This window comes from Miniopterus schreibersii, assembly GCF_964146895.1.
Source record: "Miniopterus schreibersii genome assembly, chromosome: 6".
Taxonomy (NCBI): Eukaryota; Metazoa; Chordata; class Mammalia; order Chiroptera; family Miniopteridae; genus Miniopterus; species Miniopterus schreibersii.
Genome location: NC_138107.1, coordinates 31,674,990 through 31,697,151, shown reverse-complemented (window position 1 = coordinate 31,697,151; position 22,162 = coordinate 31,674,990). Strand labels below are relative to the sequence as shown.

The 22,162-nt window shown below is 33.6% G+C and overlaps 1 protein-coding gene across 27 annotated transcripts in view; it reads right to left on the bottom strand.

The window, feature by feature from the left end:
- Positions 1–22,162, bottom strand: part of RIMS1 (regulating synaptic membrane exocytosis 1) — a gene marked incomplete at its 5' end in the record, with an annotated part of 385,667 nt that overhangs the window by 99,195 nt on the left and 264,310 nt on the right. For 8 of the 27 annotated variants that reach the window (XM_081140460.1, XM_081140469.1, XM_081140465.1 and 5 more), the window contains 3 exons: positions 15,297–15,386; positions 19,798–19,860; positions 21,512–21,637. In XM_081140460.1, the coding sequence (XP_080996586.1) occupies positions 15,297–15,386; positions 19,798–19,860; positions 21,512–21,637 (279 nt within the window). Of the gene's footprint in view, positions 1–8,038; positions 8,123–15,296; positions 15,387–15,847; positions 15,962–16,282; positions 16,361–19,797; positions 19,861–21,511; positions 21,638–22,162 lie in introns of all 27 variants that reach the window. The other 19 variants (XM_081140478.1, XM_081140479.1, XM_081140480.1 and 16 more) reach the window with 6 other exon arrangements.

The following is a 22,162-nucleotide window of genomic DNA, read 5'->3' as shown; positions in this document are numbered from 1 at the left end:
ATGGTTTTGTCAGTCAGTACTTTTAAAAATAAAATCAAAATCAAAATCAGGACTGGTGCTGTGTGGAAGACACAAATTGGCCAACAGGAGACAACAAGCTGACATTCCATTGGTCTAGGTGGGCAAGTCAACAGTAATGATTTAACAGGGACTCCTGCTGAGCAACTGTGCCTTTCCTAATGAGTAAACAAATTCAACTTGGTGATGACAAATGTGATGATAGAAATGGTTTATTTGCTAAAAGACCACAAAGGGGTGAAGTGACTTCACTTTCAAAAGCTGAAACTTGGTGCTATGAAGGTTTTCCCTTTGTTTTTTTTCTACCACAAAATTATGAAGAGAAGAAAAATGCTATAGGGAAATGTTTGACATAAGTAAGAGTATTTTAAATTAACTACTAAAATTATCATAAAGATGCCTTTGCAATCTTATAGCATTTAAAAAAGGCAATCATGTCACAAATCAAAGAACTAATAATGTTCCCAATTTGTGTCCCCAAAGTACATACGTACACTGAACATTTGGGACTTGAAATGCATTTTCCCATAGAAACAATGTTTATATATAAAGATTATCTCCCCAAGGCAGCTTACATATGCTTACTTAACCTAAAATGTGTCTGACTACAACATATTTGAAATGAATATAAAACATTGTGGTCAAGAAACTCATGTATAAAAAAAAAATATAGAAACCATAAAACAAATGTGTATTTTTATCTCAATAATTTCTAAAATATATGCTTATTTTTCTTTCCCAATATCCCTTCTTTCCAACAATGTTAAAGAGGCAACTGTTTCCCTTTTTTAAAGATAAAATTGACATATAGTGCTATATTAGCTTAGGTGTACATCATAATGATTTGATATTATATATGGTAAAATGATCACCACAGTAAGTCTAGTCAACATCTATCACCACATATGCTTATAGTTTTATTTTTTTCCGTAAAGAGAACTTTTAAGATCTATTCTCTTCTCTTTACTCTGTTTACTTATTAATACTAGATATCCTTAGTGTCCAAAATGTGCCATGTCAAGCCCTGTTAGGCACCAGGGACACATATCAAAGTACAAAGTCTGCCTTCACAGGGTGTAGACACTTCTGGGCCTGCTCATCTCTTTCAATTGGCATTTTATTGGTAGAAGACAAATAATCAACAACAAAAGCCCTCAAACAAGTAAACTATATAGTATGTTCGAAGATGATAAATGCTAACAACAAAAAGTAAACCAGAACAAGAAGGGTCAGAAATGTGTGTGGGGGGAGTAGTTGGGGGCAGCTGGAGATTACAATTTTAAATAGGGTGCTCAGGGAAGGACTCACTGAGTTGGTGACATTTTAACAAGACATAAGGTGAAATAGTTAACCATATATATATATCCAGGGAAAACATGTTCCAGGCAAAGGTAACATCAAGTGCATAGGCCTGAAGTTAGTTGTGTGCCTGGTATGTTCAAGCAATAGTAAGGAGACGGGAAAGGAAAGTGTTAAAAGAGGAGAGTCAGATGACAAGAGTCTGGGGTGGGGGAGCTCAGGATTTAAAAAACCTGGTAGCCTTTGTACAAACTTTCTACCTTTGCCCAACAAAATGGTTATAGGCATCTTTTAGAACATGTCTGCTTTTCCTGCTACCCCATGTCATTTCTATGAATCTTTCTAGACTCAAGTGAGTCTACTTTCTCTGTAAACGCGTAACTCTTCCCCTTCTCATCTCCTAAAACTTAATGATTCATATATTAGATTGATAATCACAGTAACTGATGATGCTGATGACAAAGACAACGATGACAATATAATATCTAACACTAAGAATTTGCTGAATGCTGGCATAATCACTGTATCTGCATCATCTCAGCTAATCTCACCAATCCAGCCAGGCAGGTACTATTTTTTTTCATTCCTTTTTAATAGGAGGTTGAGGTTGAGAGGTTAAATAATTTGCTCTAACTCACATAGTTATTACATGTCAAACCATGAAATGAACTGAGTCCATAATATTACCAGTTAACACACTGAATCTGTGGCATAAATGACACTGGAACACAGTAGCTAAAAGCTTGGATGCTGGGGTCAGACTGTCTCAGTTTAATCTCAGAGCTGGTTCTGTCTAGCTGGGTGATTTTCATCAAGTCACTTAGACTTATCTGTGCCTGTTTTTTACACCTGCAAAGTGGCAATAATAATACTGCTGCCTCACAGGTTCGCTAATTTTAAATATATCAATATTACTTGGTATTGGTATGGTAGTATTTGTAGTTTTGTAGTAAACATAGAACAAGGATTTGTAGTAGTTTTTGCACTGCTTAGAACAGCAAGAGGTAAGTGCTATAACAGTATTATTAAGTGAGAGTCCAGGCTTCGTAACTGGACTACAAATATTCATACAAAAGTTCATAGATCAAACTTTTTAATTGTTTTTGTTTTTAACCTTCTTGTTAAAAATGCTCTTTTTTTTTTTTTTTTGTCTTCAAAAGCCATGTAACTTATTTTATTGAAGATTCTTCTAAAGATTTCTACAAAGGATATGTCTTTATAATTCTTCTAACCACTTGAAAGAATCCTCAAATTGAGCTAAAACGATATACACTCAATTGTAATAATTCAGTAAAAAGAATAGAGAAAAAAATAAAGAATTCTAATGTCTTTTCTACCCTGAGCCCTAAGTTATTGCTGTGAATATACTGTATGTTTTAAACACAGCTCTTTCTTGGAGTAAATAGAAGCTTGTGCTATGTAAGAGGAAAGGTTAGAACAACCAACCTATCTGCATGCGTTATAGCACTGAAACTATTAATCATGTATCATAAAATACATCAAGTGCAATAAACTACCTGCTACCTTAAACTAGTCCTTTTAAGTTCCTTGTGGTCAGGAACTGTGTCTGGTTATTAGTGTAACATCAATGTCCAGCACATAGTAGCTGTTCAACAACTATTTGTTGAGTGGATGGTTAAAAAAGTAGTATTTTGAGTATTATACTGGAATTTGAGAGTCTAAAAAATTACAATAAGTAAAAAAACTAGGGCTATAAAAGTCACTTTACATCAAATAAATTTAGAAATAAAACTTTGCTCTGTTTACTGAGCTTCAGTCTATTATGAAACACCATAAATAAGAAATGCCCTCTGGTTATTGCCTTATGCATAATGAAGTGTCATTATTGCTGGCCCAATGTATGTTTATCATGATGCAACAGGCAGCACAGAATCAATTTTAGTGTCTAATTCCAGTCTCAATTAGATTTCAGAGAGTCCATCTATAAGTACGTAAGTTTACAGATGAGAAAACTAAGTCCTAGAAAATTTAAATGACTTATTCAAGGTAATCAGTTGCTGAGGACACCACCATCACGTCCCCATGTCCTTAGGTTCTCTGCTCACTCTGCCATCTAGTGACTTTGAATTATTTAATGTTTATTGAAGGAATCCCTGGACAGAAGTGAGTGTTTCCATCATGTTTTCTTATTTTGGGTTTTAACATGCTTTTTGTTCTATTAACATTTTTTATCACTTTATTATTCATAAGCAATGTTTCTTTGGGTTAGTATTCAAGAATCAGAAATCTTGAGTTTTTTATTAACTTCACAACTTAATACTTGTATGATTTTAGCCTTATGCTTCTTAGTTCACAGGGCACAAATGAAATTCTTTAAAAGCTATAAAGTTACATTCAAATGTAAGGTAGAGCAATTATTATTTTATCACTAAATCAAAGCAAGAGTAATAATCAGAAAAGTGAAGGTGTTCCTAATTAAATCTAAACTTTTTGAAGTCCCATTTTCAATTATTATTCTCTATTAATTTAAATGTGAAGATTCATAAAATATATAAATGAAAAAAAAAAGGTAATAGTGAAAACCTATTTTTGTGCTACTTTCCTTTCTTCTTCAATAACTAAGTTCAACTAGAGCAAGTCCCTGAAGACACTGGTAAATACAGCTTTTCTGAAGATATTACAACTCAATTAAAGTATAAAATTAATCCTAAAATCAGTATTATTTAAGACTGTTTTTATAATAAAATGAAAATATAATATGTCCTGCTTTGGGAAAAAGGAATAAGAATCTACTATATAATGTTTTAATTTAATTATAATTATCACTGTTATCATAAGACTGTATCAATATATATTCTGGCTGACTACCTTGATGGCTTAATGTGGAATACAAATCTCTATCATCTTGTTTACTCATAAGTTTGGGAATAAAATAACTAAATCTGAAGAGACTCTACCTAAATAAAAAATGCTCATATGTAGAGAAGATGGATACATGCAATTAAGGTGCATTTACTCCTTTGTATATTATTGATATTTCTGTATATGACTATAGCCATTAAACAGACTCCCTAACTCACTAACTATAGTACATATAGGTACACTTCATTCATTCAAATAAAGGACATTTTTAAAAGCACAGATAATACAGGAAATCATGAAGCACTCAGAAACGACTGAACTGAATTTATAAGTGTTTCTACATTATCTTGTCATCTATGTGGGTTCAGTTCTGGACTTTTGGGGTCAAAAAATCTTCTAGGCAAGTGGATACTACAAAGTGACAAGTGTGGGAAACTACACAAATTTGGTTATTTGCAAAAAAAAAAAAAAAAAAAGATTAGGCCTACTTTAGCAGAGCAAAACAGGAATTAATCTTAAACACAGTGGGTACTTTACTTGTTCCAATAATTTAAAGTCCTAAAGATCAGGTTTTTTTATCAAATATTTTCAGTATTTATTTAAGTCACGCACCAATAAATTGCATCCTTAAAAAAAACCTCGTGTACATTGATGTAAAATCATTCCCAATCAAAACACTGAAGTCAGCAACTTCAAGCTAATAAAGTGCTGAAACACATCTCAAAATGTACCAAATGAGATTATATTCTATATCCTCACATCCATTAGAATGATCAGTATAAAAAAATGTCAAAAGGGCATATTGCCTTTCTTGAAAAAGCGTTTACCAGAAATGGTTTAAAGTTGATTTAGATGATGTTAGCCTTTCACACATGTGAGTGATTGATTCAACTGTGAGAAGTAATCAGAACCTTGATGTTTCAGGGGCACATTAAAATACATTTTTTTCTAACTTGCTACTCACAAATCTTAGTTAATGTGAAGCCACAAGTTGATCTAACTTTTATTCTGATTCATAAACAGTTATGTATACACAAGTTGATAGAAGTTATTATTTACATATTAAAATAACGCCACTTATAAAGATATACTTTGTTTTTGGAATGATGATTCTTAAAAGTTTCACCATTTTTTAAAGTGCTTTTTCACTTGTACAATGGGTAGATGTACTGTGTGTAGAATCATACACTTGTTACTACTTGGTAATATTTATGTTTACCAAATAACCAGCTATTCATGGTTATATCCATAATCATTATTAAAAGGATTATATTTGATATTGTGAAAGAAAGCCTCAACATTTTTAGTAATAAAGCTGCAAGAAAATTTTCCCTACACTTTTAAAGTCAGAAACATTTCCTGGGGTTATAAATTTATGTATTTTTCTTCATTATTATTTTAAATATCCTACAACTTTAAGAAAATATTCCTATATTTAAATAAAAATACATCTATGTTAGTTCAAAACAAATCTACGAACCACTTCAGATGACATCAAGACTGGTTACTGGTGAAATTAAATTATGGAGAAATGATACATTAAAAACTGTGTGTATGTGCACACATACAATGAGAAATAAGAGGTCAATTAAATGCTTTCCAATTTACTAGAAAATTCTCTTAAGCATAAGTTTACTTTTTTTTATTACTTGTTATTTTCCAAATTATCAATAATGCCCCTGATTAAGGACATCCAGAGGCTGATTATATAAATTGTCACTGATTTTAGAATATTTTCCTAGCTAACAGTACCTAGGGCAAAAGTCACCTTATCTTTACTTACTATCCCCAAATATGATGCCATGTTCACTTCATTTGCAAGTTGGTTGAAACTTTTGAATGAGTAAATAAAGTTGATAAGAGGTGAAATGCAAGTGTTAAGTTTTGCCAAGTGATTGACATAGTTACCTAAGAATTTAGCATCTGTTGATGTAGTAATTGCTCTCCTGTTTTTATGGCCACATGATTTCTATAATAAAAGCTTATTGCAAATAATTTCCTGTTCCCTACAGTAATAAATCATAGTATTAAGACATTTAAAGCATGTTTTTGGGTTGAACATATAACTTATTTACAAATAAGTCATAATAAAAAAGTAAAATATATATTCAGAATTACATATTAGTAAGAATCTCCTTTAAAACCTTATCTAAAAGGAGTATTTCTGATCTTATAATCTATCCTTAAATCATATGTCTTTAAACGACAACTAATTTTCAATTAATTTTCATCTCGAGTATGTAAGAACTAAAAACTATTTTTGGATTTCTATTTTGCTCAAAAAAAAAAAAGCCCAGATAAACTTTTATTTATGCACATTACAAAAACCATCATATTTAATTCCCTGTACTCAAACAGTGATTATTTAAGATGAAATCTATTGACTCACTTATTTTGGAATAAATCCAAAGGACTTCCAGAATTGCTTTTTATAAAATGAAATTATAAGCTCCTTGATGGCCAGGACCTTGGCTTTTCTAAACGATATTGTGACTTTTAGTCATTAGAATAGTGCACACAGTAGGAGCACAATAAGTATTTGTTAATGAATAAGTAGTAATGTGGATGTAAATTTTTATTTGATTTATACAATTATTTTATGTTCTTATTTGAAAATATTTTAGATTTATATAATATTTTTAGATTAAAGATTTCACTAATTTTTCTAGTCCTAGAAATTCTATCTTAGGATAGAAAACAGATAGCACCAGTAAAAATTACTTTTAAATCCAAAATATATACATATAAGCAATATTAAGAGGTAAATGTCTTAAAGATGAAAACATGATAAAAGATCCCAAAGTCTTCATAAAATAACAGTTTGTGATCTTTTCCAATATTTGTAAAATGACTTATTAATTTGTTCTGACAGTGTTTAGTGTTTCTTTCAAATTGAAACCCTGAAGATATCTTGACTATGGATGTAGAAAATAAATGATACTACTCTTAACTAAGGTTACAATTACTCTGCTCTATACACACATACTTTTTTTTTAAAAAAAAAGAACCTGTGTGCTTGCATGGCTAGTTGTTCTATTTCTGAGATACCATATATGCTAACTACTTAATAAATATCACCAATATGTTGACGGAATTTCTGCTTACACCAAAAGATAAGCATTCAAAACACCCAATAACCCTTTGTGACCAGCTGGGAAAAGATATTTATAGATAAGAACTATATTAAAATACAACAAGCACCATAAAACAGGAGAACTGAGTTCGCTACAACTGAGAAGGAAACCAAGCAATGAAATATCTATACTGTGGTCCTTTGGGTACATCACAGTGAAATGAATTCAAGGCAAGGAAACTACTTTTAAAAACCTATTTTGTGGACTGACTCTAGCCCTTGAGAGTATTTGGCTTAAAAACACAATTCATAAAATATATAAGAATGAGGCAGTCTATTCTAGATCAGGCATTTTTAAATAAATATACCCCAAAGCTTATATACTTCATTAACAACAAGCTTATGTATAACAAAACAAGACCATCAACTAACATAACGAAGAACAGGCTCTGGAAAGATTCGAACATATTTTAAAGCACCTGAGAATTTTTACTTATTTACACAGAAACAAAATAATAGTTAAATATGTTTTTAGAAATCCAAAACTCTAAAATAAATGCTCGTTCTTAAAACAGAACTCTTCCACTGAAATCACCTTTCTTGTGTTTAAACTCTGCCATTCGTTTCCGGGCATGCTACCCCCATTTCACTAATTCTGAGGTGCTTTATTAAAGGCGGGTACACCTATTGATGGAATCACAGCACATCTGGCTCTGGCTCCTGAAAGGAAGCATGTCACAACCAACATTTCTCTCGCATATCCTTCACTCGGTGGCCTACTAGCCTCTTGAAGCCACTTGTCTGTGAGGAGGAGTTGACTAGTACCTGTCATTCTCCGGAGATGCATGCTGGATTTGAATCCTGGGGCTAGGAGGTCGTCTCCTATCTAGGGAGGGGGACCATCTACCCCTGTTTGCCCAATGAACAAGACAGGAAAAAACAGGACATTTAGTAACTCCTAAAATAAAAGAATATATGGAACAATAGGACTGGAAAAGTACCCCAAAAAGGCAAAGTGTAGATTCTTTGCTCATAATTTATTCTTCGCTTTTACAAGCATTGGAAAAACAAATTGTACTATAATATTGTAAGAAAATACGATCTGAAAACTTTTAAGTGAATTAAAAAAACTATTTGTGAAGGTGTTTGAAATATATTGAATGTAATTCTGTTCTTCTAAAATGTACTTGTGTTTCTATACTTATCTATACACTTTAAGTTTAAAAAGATGCATCCTTAAGAATATGCCTTATGTTTGAATGAAATAGGTTTAATAAGCCACTGGTGCTTATTTGATACTAGGCCTTGAAATTACTAGATCAAGTGGCAAAGATGAGGTGTGTAGATTTAATACAAAGTAGGAACAGTTTAAGTGGAAAAAATGAAAATGTTCTTTAGTGTATAAACAATGACATAAATAATTTGTGGGAATGCTAGCAGTTAAGTCTTAACAAGTTTTCTTGGAGAAAACTGCAGGACTAATTACTGAGATTTTAAAATCATGAGTAAAAAACACTGGTAAGTAAAAATGAGAAATATAGATAAGTGCCATGCTAAAATAGCATTACCTTTTTAAAAAAGTATAATCTTTACTTGCAAAAGTAGTTCTCAGTTGGTTAATCAGTTGGGTTTTGTTTATTTTGGCATTTACAATAATACACTTTTTTGTGATTAGCAGTTAAATAAGTGTTTGAAACTTGGTTCATTTCCTTGTTAAACTATCTTGAAATTCTATCTGTGTATAACCACAAATTAGAAGCAACTAGTCAAAAACTTAGAAGTGGCAATAAGGGACTGAACAGGCCAGATTTGGAAAATTCACAAATCAGATATGAACATTCTGAACAGGGTAATTTCTCTGGATACTGGCTTCCTCATAAGCAACAAGGGAAAACTGAATGGTCTTTAAGGACTTGTCTAGCTGCAAGATTTTATAATTATCCAAAGTGGACCAGTCCTAATGTTTCAAAAAGAAATCCAGCTGTCTTTTTATACCATTATAACTTGGCTTATTGGATGTATTAGACAATTTGGAGAAAGAAGCAAAGTGCTGCCAGGATATCTGAGGTCAGCTGGTACTCAATTCTGAAAGGCCCTTGGAAGCCTGTGTCTAATCCATCAGCAGGAGGTAGACAAGCTCGGCATGATTCAAGCAGGACTCTGAGGAAGCTGTAGAGCAAATAAAGCTATTCAACAGCAGAATTTGGACAGAAGAAAAAACTGTGTGGCAAGTCCTCTTAAATGTGTTACATGTTTGTAAAATTAAAAACACTTTCCATTAATTTTAAATTATTTAAACAGTTGATTAATCCAATATGAATGTTTTATAATGTATCTCTTCACTTTACTGCTCCAAATACAATAAAGAAAAATATTTCTGAAAAAAGTGAAATAAGTGAAAATAATTACAACTACAGTGCTTTCTACATTGCTATATTCAGTCGTGTTAAAACTTATGTTGTTATTTGAAAACACAAAAATAGATGTGTTTTTGTAAAGTAATGAGTACTATTAACTCAACAGGATTCTGAATAACCTTGCTTCCTGAGGCAAAATTCCAGTCCTTGTGTTGTTTTTAAACACAAAAGTAAAGAAAAAAATTACAGAAAAAATGCTACAATTATTGAACATGCAGTGCAAGCTGCAAAAGAGAAAGGTGTACACTTAGAAACAAGCACATGTGAATGCAAGCTATTAACAGGCAATTTTCGAAGAAATATTTAGCATAATACATGTACACCTGCACACTCAAAGTCCTTCTGAATATGCTGATAGGCAGTACCAATATAAGAAATCTCTTTGCTTTCCCCTCACATATTTGATATCATGGGAGTTGGATCAATTTATACCCAATTTTTCCCCCAAATAATAGGTATTACATACATTTTAATATCATACATTTGTGAGCTGCAAATAGACTAGAATGTTTTATATATTTTTTAAATGTATGCAACTTCCTTATCTTTTCCTTCTATCACACCAAAGGACTAAAATCAAAACTTTGCCCCTGTAATTGAGCGACACACACACAGCTTCAACTGTCATTTTTGTCTCAGACGCTCACATGGCAGGCGACACTACAGTTATGCATCCTGAGGCTGAACTAAACCAGTCCCTTCTCGATTTCTCTTTCCAAACCAGCTTGCCTGTAAGTTACATCATATCAGGTATTCTAAATTCATTAATTCAGGAACATCTACTCCTTGGGAGTCCTTTTCATCTGGCTCAGAATAGGAAAGGAAAAGTTACCTTGAGGTCTGAGGGGCTGAATTAACAGGCTGTGCGCTCCTTGCATGAGGGAACTACAGGGTTGTGTTGTGTTTTGTTTTGACGGGCACATCAATTATGCATAGTACAGAATAAGTAATAAATATTTGTAAAAATTTAAGTAGACAGTGAGATAAGACTGTAGGTTTTGTGGCAATACAGGTAAGAAATAATGAAAACCTTAACTAAGAAATAAATAATAGTGAAGGGACCCACTGATGAGCTATAAAAGAATTAGAACTGACAGGCCTCAGTAAGCAATTAAACGGTATTTGTCTTGTGGCTTTCCTCCCTAGCACTGATATACCTTAAAACAAATGTGTATGTGTTTAAGTGTGTAATTAATATACACACTTTCATATGTGCACATCTTTCAAGAGTGCATATCTATGGCAGAACATGACTAAGTAGTTCCATTATCTAAGAGAAATTATGTGGAAATATGAATCATTAGTTCCATAAATAGCACAAATAAAAATATTTGTGAACTATTATATTAGAAACCAAATCCAAACAAATGAAATAACTGATTATACAACATGTATTTTTATTTCCCATATATAATAATTTCCCATTATTCATTTTAGTCCTGGGGGGGAGTTAAGCGAGGTTTTAGAAAAGGTATGGTGATTTCATTTGCATTTTTGAAGAATAGGTAGAATTTTTAAGTGGATAACAAAGGAAATGGGACATTTTCATTTTAATTGAAAGAAAACTGGGGAGACAAAAAGTAATAAAAACTTGAGCTTAGGAGAAAAATTAGTGACACTGAAACCAGAGATGGGCTGTAATGTGATTAAGGTGAGGTCTGGCTAAGGGATTCTCAAGAGACTTGATAGGGTTTACTGACTCACTGAACATGAAGGAGGGGCAGGAGAAGTATTTCCAGGTTCTGTGGCTGGTTACATGCCAAGACCATCATATATGTGAGAAAAATTTAGAAAGTGTTAACATTTTGCCATAAAAGTGTGTAAGGGGGAAAATAAGGAATTTGACTTAAACTCTGACGTACACAGGGTCTGGCAACTATAAATTTAGGCCTGATACTCAGGGGAAAGGGCTGGCCTGGCCAGTTACGGTGGAGTGTTGTCTTCGTATGTACTGGAGTGGAAACCTTTGACAGAAATATAATTTCAGGGACAGAATGGCTGGGGCAAAAGTGAGAAACTGAGGACAGTGCTAAGAAAATACTTAACTTTATGAGACAGGAGAGGAAGAGATGCTTGCAAAAGCAGACTGTGTTGTAACAGGGGCATAAGAAAATCTGTAGAGGGTGCTTAAGAGAGGAGAGGTTCAAATGACAGGGTGGTTAATGTAAAACATTGCAAGATGCTGTCGGACAACTAAGGATCCAATGTAATCTAGAGAGGAGTTTCAGCACAGGGGCAGGTGGGAGGGAGCAGGAGTCGGACTGCAGGGTTACCTGGAGGTAAAAACCCGAGGTGTAAGTAATGACTGTCCTTTGTTGCGCGTCAGTAAAGCTACGATTTTTATGGAAAATCAAGGAAGAAAATAAAACCATCTGAGAGAAGAAACTATTCTCCAGTGGCTCTAGAAATCAGTGTCTCTGAATATTTAAGTGATAATTTGTTTTAAAAGCTGAGGAAGGTCAGTGTCAGACCTGTAACTTCCTCCCTCCTCGTCAGGGAGCAAGGGGGAGGGAACAACCTCCGACAGACAGACCCTGATAGAGACAAACGGAAAGAACAGGCCCAGGCCTCCCTGTAAACACGCAGGGATATTTGCTCATGAAAAGACGGAGGAGTGTCCTTATTTATTAGACGTCTTTAGTAGGACGTAACTAGTCTTTCTAGATCTTTTATTGTAAATAAATTCATTATTTCTTGATTTATGGGTCATGACTGAATGGGGGTGGGGTAATCAGTAGTAATTGTGCTATTTGTGCAATAAACAAAATATAAACCGAAGGTGCACAAAGACTTAAATGGCTTCCTTTGCAAACGGCGCTTCTACATGCATTACTCAGACCGCATCTGCTAACCTGGGTCAGACCATCCTCAGAGGGAGAAAAGGTGCATGTGATGGCTTTCTACTCTGTCAGAAAAAGTGTGCCAACTGTGCTCGGTGCTCCTTCACTGAAATCCTTAGCGAAGTATGATGATGGGTTTTAAGTCCGATTTGACAATTTCATCATCGACATTAAACTTCATTTGTTTTAAAAGTTAGTGAAGACACTTCGGAAAGGGCATTGAGTTGGTATAACAGCATATAAATATTCATCAAAATGGCTTAAAATCAGCACATTGTTTAAACTTAATAGCTCACAAGGCTGTGGAAATATGTTATTAAGAATATGAGATTAGGTTTTAAACATATTTTCTCTAACATTTTATCTGCTATGTGTTTATTAGGCATTGACATAAGCAGCTCTCAGTTCGATCAGAGAAATTAGGTAACCTGGAAAAACCCTCTAAGCTCCCCTCTGCATACTCTCTGCACATCCTGTCTGGGGGGTTTTAGGTGCATTTTCCAAAGAGAAAAAGGTCACCACTGTTGATACTATTATGTTCTGCTTCAGAGCTGCTTATAGCTGTGTGCACAAAAGGGTATTTGAGGACCTTATCCACCAAGCCAATAAGCATCTACAACTTCTGTAATTTTCTTGATGAAAACTTATCTCACTTTATATCCTTTTTGGCATCAGAGTGACACCAAAAAATTAAAAATCATTGATAATACCAATTCCTGCCCCCTTTCACTTTTTAATAAAACATTTCTTTTTAGTCAATGTATGGAATGAATATAGGCTTTCAATCACATTTTTCTTTTTCTATCAAATGTAACTATAGTCACTTAGGCTTCATGATGGCCTGACCTATATGTTAACTGGGGCCAGGTTATTTTTCTACAGGTTGGCTGTTTTGAGGGTATTATCTGAGATTAAATTTACCAACCCATGGATTTGTGAACTCTGTGGCTTCAGTGTCACGAGGGAACAAATGCTAGGTAGTCTTCAGCATGCTAACGCACTTGTGCTGTCCAAAACAGCAAGCCACAAGCCACATGTGGCTATTGAAAAAAAAAAGAATGCAAAATATCTCACTAATAGTTGTTAATTGATTACATGTTAAAATGATAATATTTCAGACCTATGGGTTAAGTAAAGTATTAGATTAATTTAATTTTAATTAATCTCAATAGGACAATTAGAAAATTTTAAATTGCACATGTGGCTTGCATTTTGTTTTTATTAGATAGCACTGATATAGATGGTATTAAAAATGTTAGAGTGGCCCTGCCAGCATGGCTCAGTGGTTGAGCATTGACCTATGGTACAGGAGATTGAGGTTCGATTCCCAGTCAGGGTACATGTCTGGGATGTAGGCTCCATCCCCAGTAGGGGGCATGGAGGAGGCAGCAGATCAATAACTCTCATCATTGATGTTTCTATCTCTCTCTTGCCCTCTCCTTTCCTTTCTCGGAAATCAATAAAGATATATTTTTTTAAAATGTTGGAGTGGTGTTATAGTCAGAAGAGTCCACTGACTTCAGTTATTATACCGTTGTTTTAGTACTAACCAGAAATATAAGGCAATAATAACTGATTTTTTTTTCCTTGCTACTACTGTATTTATTTTTGGAGCTAACCTGTAACAAAAGAAAATAGAACAATTTCTATTGTGATTTTAGAAGAGCCAGTGTATAGTTACTTCAACTAAAATTCTATTACATATGTAAAAAATTACAAAATATAGTTAGATTGTATTTTTTCTATTACAAATTTTACAAGTATAAAAGAATACAAAGTAAAGTGATTTTTTAGTGGAATCTGACTAAGACACTAAAAATGGGTAGGTGTACTTGCACCTATTAGTCCACTGTATAAACATTTTGTAAATAAATGAATAGAATCAGACCAGAAACATTGCTAAAGAAAAGCTTTAAGCAGCCTCTGAAGAAGTGGGTTACAGCAACATGACTAAATATTTTTCTTTACTTGGTACACTTAGTATGCAAATTCCCACTGGAGTACTTCTAATTGAAAAGAGGTAACAATCATAACCAAGAGTATCAGTTATAACCAAGTTTACTGGAACACAAAGTTCCATCATAATGGAAGAATTAGCTGCTCACAATTAGAACACAGTGTAAAGATCACTGAAAATATTTAATTTAAAATTATAATTATTTACTAATCAATTAAATATTTTAAGAAAAATTATATGTGTGTACATATGCATACATATATTTTTATTTATTATTTTTTATGCATTTTTTTTAAGATATCAGGAAATCTATGGCAAACATACAATTTTTTTTGTTGTTAAAATATCATTCAATGTAAAACTTCTATATCAAAGAGTAGTTTGGCTATAAAGTGAATATAAATTCACAAGGGAAGTAGTCTACCTAAGTAGAATTCTTGTTTTTGGTTTATGGAAGATTGTTGTTAAACCTATAAATACTGTTTATCAGTGGGACTAACAGAAAAACGATCCTCCCCTTCAGATAACTCACTGGACCATAAAACATTATCAGCATACTGAAGGCTCCTTAGTATATAAATAAAACAACTAAACAGCAACAGAAGGGGAAAAGCAGCAGCCAGAAGCAACTACAAATTACATCACACCACTTGCAACAACATTCATGGAAATATGTGTATACGGGCCCTTAGGCTGATCCACATACACATATCTCTCCATAGACGTGTATCATAAGGCGAAGATGTGACAATTAGCAAAGTGAACATGAATGAATAAACCTGTGAGACTCACATGAAACAAAACCAAGTGATTGAAAAAAAAATCACTAGTACAAATGATAGAAAATTAAGAAAGTCTTCATTTTATACCTTTCTCGTTCTGGTGAATGCAAACTAGTATCTGGTCTCAAGCAGTTGGTACTAGCACTCCTAGCCCTGTCAAGGGAGGGCTGCAGTTCACTAGTGCCAGTGCATTGCATCCAGTGGTAGAAGAGAAAGACAAAGAAAACAAAGAAAGGAAGACCGTGTTAGAGAGTAAAGCATAAAATAATGTCCCCTTTACATAAAATGTAGAATCACCGTGATTCAGTTCATAAGGATGTGAAAGCTGACAGGATGACAAGTGCAAAATTTTGTTTAGAAAATGAAACTAAACAAAGATTATGCTTGAATTGCTTTGCATAATTTTTTTTTAAAAAAAGGCTTTCAGACTGAAAAATGAAACTAAATCACACCTGCTTATGGAAAAAAAAACGGTACAGAAAGCACTGAAACAAAATGCCTAAAACTTCATTACCAAGAACAGATGCCACACCAAAACAAAATGAAGGACATTGGAGGAGAAAAATTTACAACTCAACTCTTTTGGTTCACAACATGAGACAAGGGAAGTGGAAGGTAAGACTTCCACGTGTTCTTACCTAACCAATATCTCATCAATAAGTCTCGATACTTTTGAGTTAAAGCAGTTATGATGAAGGGGAAAGTCCTGTCTAGTCACTGATTTGGTTTCAGTATGCGCAGGCAGAACTGAGCTTTGCAAATTAAAATCACCCAAAAATAAAATAATATGAAATTAATTATCATAATTAAAATCAACAGGTAAAACAAGAAATAAATGACAAAGACGACAGCTAGAATTCTGACATTTGAGTAAGATTTCATGTAGAGAAATCTTCTAGAATCCAGGTTTTATCATTGGAACTATTTTTAGATACCATTAATTGAATGTTTCTCTGTGTATAGTTAATTTCAAGGGAAATGCTAATGCTTTATTAGAATGTAAATTTGATATTTTTAATAGGCAAAGGATTAGGGATTAGTTTGTAAATGGAACTCACTGTTATGACTCTTACCTGTAAATATTCCAGTGAGAACCGTTCTCTAACAAAGGCATCTTGGGAGGTAATGTTTTATAGTGACTAACAAGATGTCTGGAACATGGCCACACAAACACTCAGGAAATAGAAAAATATATATGAAGCAAATTTTACTAGAATATGAAAAAGTGGGAGACCTATAAAGCTATAAACATTGATGGTTCTTTTGTTTTATTTCTCAAAATAACCACAGTAATTATTTGAAGGTAGGATTAGAATTATTAAAATATGGAATCATAGACATCTGTCTTCATAATTAAGATAAATTACTCAAAATTACAATTTAATTGCTTTAATTTGAAAAGTATCTGCTAACCACACTATATGAATTACCAATATTTAAATTTACTATGTAATTCCTGATTTAATATTATACCTGCTTTCATGGGAAGTAAACAACTTGTAGTTCAAAGTACTAGTACAAATTTATGTCATTTGGAAATTAAAATATGAATAGGAGTTAATACTCTAATAAGTCAATAGCTGACCAGCATTACAGGGATGAGGCTGATCCTGGCACTCAACTGGGTAAAGAAAGAAAATAGCAAAAGATTAAGGAGTGATTCTAGTGAAGCAAGTTTTTTCATTTATAATCTTCTAGATCCAAATCCAACCATAAGTATAATCTATCATTGGAACTTGGGTGAGATGGCATTAGATGCAAACCAAAATAGGAATTCTGATGTGGGAGATAACGGCCACAACAAAGCCAAACTTTATCTGAATTCCTTTAAAATCAGTGAGGGTTTCTGAACTATCTATACCACCAAGAACAAACTAGGTCCAGTTAATCAATTACTTTTTTGATAATTTAATAATTTCTATAAACTGCTCACTGTGAAATTCCACTATCCATTTTGGCCTACATTATAGCATGACAAATAGAGAAGGGAATAGCATTTGCTGAGGACATACTAAACATCAAACACCCTACTGGTTTACTCATGTTTATGCTAATGGTGGAATCCAAGGAAAACTCTCAAAGCTGAAGTTTAAAAATGTATTAGATTACCATATTCAAGCACAGACTGGTGACAAATCTTTTTGAAAGTAAGGATTTTGTATGCTTTACAGACAACAGTCTTCAACTCCTAACCTTAGGCAGCTATCTTTAGTAACAGGTTGCTGTATAACTTTTCTAAGCAATTGATTCAAAAGTGATTTTTTTTTTCAGGAACACTGCAACAGGGATCAGCATAGAATGGGACTATGAACGGAAAATAGCATTCAATTTACAGTATGAAGGCCTAAGTTCCCACCATGGCTTTGCCACTTATTGGCTGTTAACCTGGGTAATTGAGGTCAAGTGGTTAAGCCTTTTTCTACCGGATGCTGTGAGAATTAAAGGAGATACCAGGTGTAAAGTATCTAGGGCACGGTCAGGCAGCCACAATATTTTCTGTACGGCACTACTTTCTTAGGACATATTTTATGAAAAAGAGAGTTTGATGGTTAAACAATGTAAGAAAAAATGGCTTAAAGCATATGAGATTTCTTTAGTACGGGACTTCAATATGCTGTGCGTATTAAATCTCCAGGGAGGGGCTTTAATTTGCAATGTTTCCACAATCGCTTTGACTCACAGACTTTTACTGGTGGAACATCACGCAGGAACAACTCCTCAGAACATATTTTTTGAAAAACTAGTTTAGTGGAAAAAATCAAATAAACCTGATTTTTGATTCTCGCTCTGTTCCTTATCAAATTAAACTTTATCATCATTCCTTATCTGTAAAATGAGAATAATAAGAATAATATTAACATATAGTTATTGTCAGGAAATTGAGATAAAGTACACTAAATACTTAGCACTGTGCTGAGTACTCAATAAAAGTTATTTTCCTTGTATTCTGGGAAAGACTAAATCCTCAAATTTTATTCTGAAAATTCATAAGTGAATATGATATAATGTATTTTGAAGATAAGATTATACAAAATGATGAAACTACTGGTATATCATATTGTATAAATCCTGATATTTCATCTTTAGAAGTAGAAAACAAGAAAACTAAGACATCATATTTAGTTATTCTGTGTAGACTATTGGTGTGAATATGTTAGAAACGCCCACACATTGGGTGCCAGGCCACACTAGATGCTTAATAAATATAAAGTTTTTAGTTTTGTTTTTGTTTTTTTTACAGTTACTCAGATCAACAGGACTATGAGAAAACTTTCTGAATTTCTAAACAAATCGTTCCTAATAACAAACTATTGATCAGGAAGAACCACTAACAGTAAGCCTGGGCAGTTGAGCATTATAAAGAATGAGCTAATTTTTTACAATATTTATGATTTTATATATTTTCCCTTATTCCACAAACAGAACTAATATTTCCTCATTTTTTCCTGTGGTATTACAAGCAAACATGGCAGTAGTTGTCAATGGGATTATTTTACACATATAAAATGTTAAAACAACTCTTATAAGCAAAATCATGTTTGCATTACTAAGCAGAACCATGTGTTCTATGTAGACACAGTAAATTCTGTATCTGTTCTTGCATTGCAGGGATTCCAGTTAGAGCTCTTTCCTACTCACTTTTTATTGCCCATAATATTTAGAAGAGTTTGTCTCTGTGTTAGCTATTTCACTTCCTTATCTTCTGTTAACTCCCAATGGACAACAAATATTTACAGGCTGAGTTCTATGAGTAGTCTGTAAGAGGATTTATTTTGGATGTGAAATCCAAGATGTGATGACATGAAAATATGGTATCAGGTTCTAAGCTCCAATTTAGCGGAGAATATCACATCCCTTTTCCTTCTCACCTTTGAAAAGACATCATATTATTCCATGACTTTATGAAAAAGTTTGCACTGCAGCACTTCTGAACTGGTGTGATGAAGGAAGGGAAGGTTTATGGGTTAGCAAGTCAGATATCCTCTTTTTTTTTTTTTTTATCATGAAGGAAGTTGAAGCTCAGTAATTAAAACCGGGTAAGCAATCAACAGAATCAATATTTCTGAAAGCATATCAATCACAAAAATAGAAAATAACTAACACACACACACACACACACAAATGAACTGATAAAGATTTTATTAAAGGCAAACAAAATATAAACAACAGTAGATTCCAAAAGGAAACTTAAAAAAGGCTAAAAGAAAAGGCAAACTTATAATTATAAAAACAAGGACACTGCCATGCACAGCAGATCAGACCCCTTGTGACTAGACAGGTGTATGTGCTGGGCGGGGCTGCTCACAGGGAGCACCTAGAACTTTAACTGCAGAAGCTGGGTCCTCAGGTTTAGAGGCCCGCCAGCCTCTGCATTTTTTGGTAGACACCTAGAAGAGTCGTCTGCCTGGATCAGAATTAAAATATATTTGGAAGCTTTTCCACAAAAGCTCCATATAAAACGAAACACATTTTGAATGCTTGGGAAGGTAATTTGACTTCTTTGTGATGACAGCACTCGGGGAGAGACGGAGGAGCAGCAGAATGGAGCGCACCACACACAGGCACCGAGAGCGACCCCTGTATTTACCTGGTCGTATGCAGGCACTCTGCACTTCGTCCTCGTTTTGCTCTGGGCAGCATGAGAAGCTCACTGCACGGACAGGATGGGGGTGAGTGAAACAGATAAATCATGAGGCATTAAATGACGCGGGGTGTGCCAATGGTATGCCGGTGAAGACATGAAAAGGGAAGAAACCAGATTGTCTGCACTAGCATACTTGCTTGAGAAGTTAAACAAAAAACATGACAGCATTTTAAAAAATTTAAACAATAAAGTACAAACATTATGATCAAAGTCCGAGCTGTTGCTGATTGGCAACTGCATTTTAAAGGGATTGCACAGAATATTGAAACAAAAGAAAACCAAGCCTTCTCAAAATAAGATGTAGAAATTGATTTCCAATTCTAGACACCTGGGTTATTTTAATAACTTTTGAAAGGCCTATAAAACCTGGCGTTTCTGATACTAATGGGAACCCTAAAATTTTACTACTTATTTTAAGAAACTTAAATTATGATAGTTTTCTTGGCTTTTACAGCCACTGAAAATACAGTATCACATATTATGTTTCTCTAGCAACCCAAGAGTATATTTGACTAAGATTATTTTAGTCTAAAATTGATACTTTTTATACATTCAAATTAATTCCACTCTCTTGAATGCCCTGGTCAAGAAGTCCATTTTCTTCCTCCTCACCTAAATTCATGGTGACTCCAGTGAATGTTGACAAAGTGGCCCTCATTCAACTCAACTCAACTCAACTCAACTCAACTCAACTCAACTCAACTCAACTCAACAACTCAACTCAACTCAACTCAACTCAACTCAACTCAACTCAGGCTGAGCAGGGTGGAATACTATTCCTCAGAGCAGTTCCTGTCCTTGTACCCAATATAACTTCTCCCTCTGAAGGTCATCACGCCCCTTCCCACCATAGGATGACAATTAGGAAGGTAAGAAGCTTTATTTGACTTCTGTATCTTTAATGACATGGCAAAAAATCAATCATTTAGCACCGCTATCATTCTCCTACTCCTCCCTGAAAGTTTCTTTACTTCAAACAGAGAAGAGAACATTCAATACGGAGGGTATTATGAAGTCTTAAATCATATCCTGAGCTTGTGGTCAGGCATATTATTGCAGATATGTGGTTAATTTGAAAAGAAAGTCTGTGGGCATGCAAAATAACAGAGTCACAATGTAGATTTTTAGTAATTGTGTCCAGGGAGTATTTTTTCATAAGAAAACATCCATCTCAATATTTTCTACTTTATAGACATTTTATGGAAATATATTTTATAAAAAGTAGGTATATAAAAATCTTGTTATTGATGTTCTCACAGAAACTCTGCAATGTTGTCTGTCTTTCAGACGATCTGCATCCAAAATCTTTAATAACATAAAATACATAATTTCATAATTACATAAATAACAACCCAAATACTACAATCGAAAAAATATAAAATATTTGAAAACTGCTTATGTATGTAGGCTCACTTCTATAATATAGACTAAATCAATAGTAATCTGTACATTTGAAACTAGCTAAACATACGTTTGGATTTTTTTTTAAATAGTCTATATTATGACAGTGTAATATTGTCCAAGTTGTTCCATAAGAGAAGTTCAGCTTTGAGTGATGAATTACTTTTACTCTCTAATGTGTTATGCCAAGATATCTATCATACATTAAAACAGGTCAAAGAATGTGTAATGTTGAGATCATAATTTAAACAAATACCTGTCTTGTTCAGATAAATACTGACTATCCACATCTCTGGATCTGTGATCAACTGGACTTCTAGAGGCATCATGGTGTCTGGTTGGAGAACGTGACCTTCTTGTTGGATGAATTTCATCTAAACTCCTGAAATGATTACAAAAAAATCCATATGCATCAAAGAGGATCATCTTCTTAAATCAGGCAGGCAGACTTATAGGGAAGAATTAACAGTAACTGGCAAACAACTGACGCAGCTAGAAAAGTATTGGCATCATAATCAAATAACTACTTTATCAATGGCTTTTAAAGGTATTTCTTCTCAATGAATGCTCTGGCTGGCTGCACTTTTCTAACCTTCTTTTGCATTTCTATCAAAAAAGGACCAGTTTTTATCTGCTTATTGAATTAAAATTTTAGTCAGGGTCAGAGGAAATAGAGTGCTACATTACTTATATTTTATACACTTTTCCAAGCATTTAAAGTTACTTCACAGAGACAATCCTGAATTTCTAAAGAATATGTCCCATGGCTTAATCTCATTTTCTTTGCCACTTTTCTCCACAGGCCTGATTCATTACCATACAATTTCTCATAACAGGAGAGAAAAATAGCAAACAGAATACAACAGTTATTCAAAAACAGGGCTTGGGACATAAACTTCTTTCACTC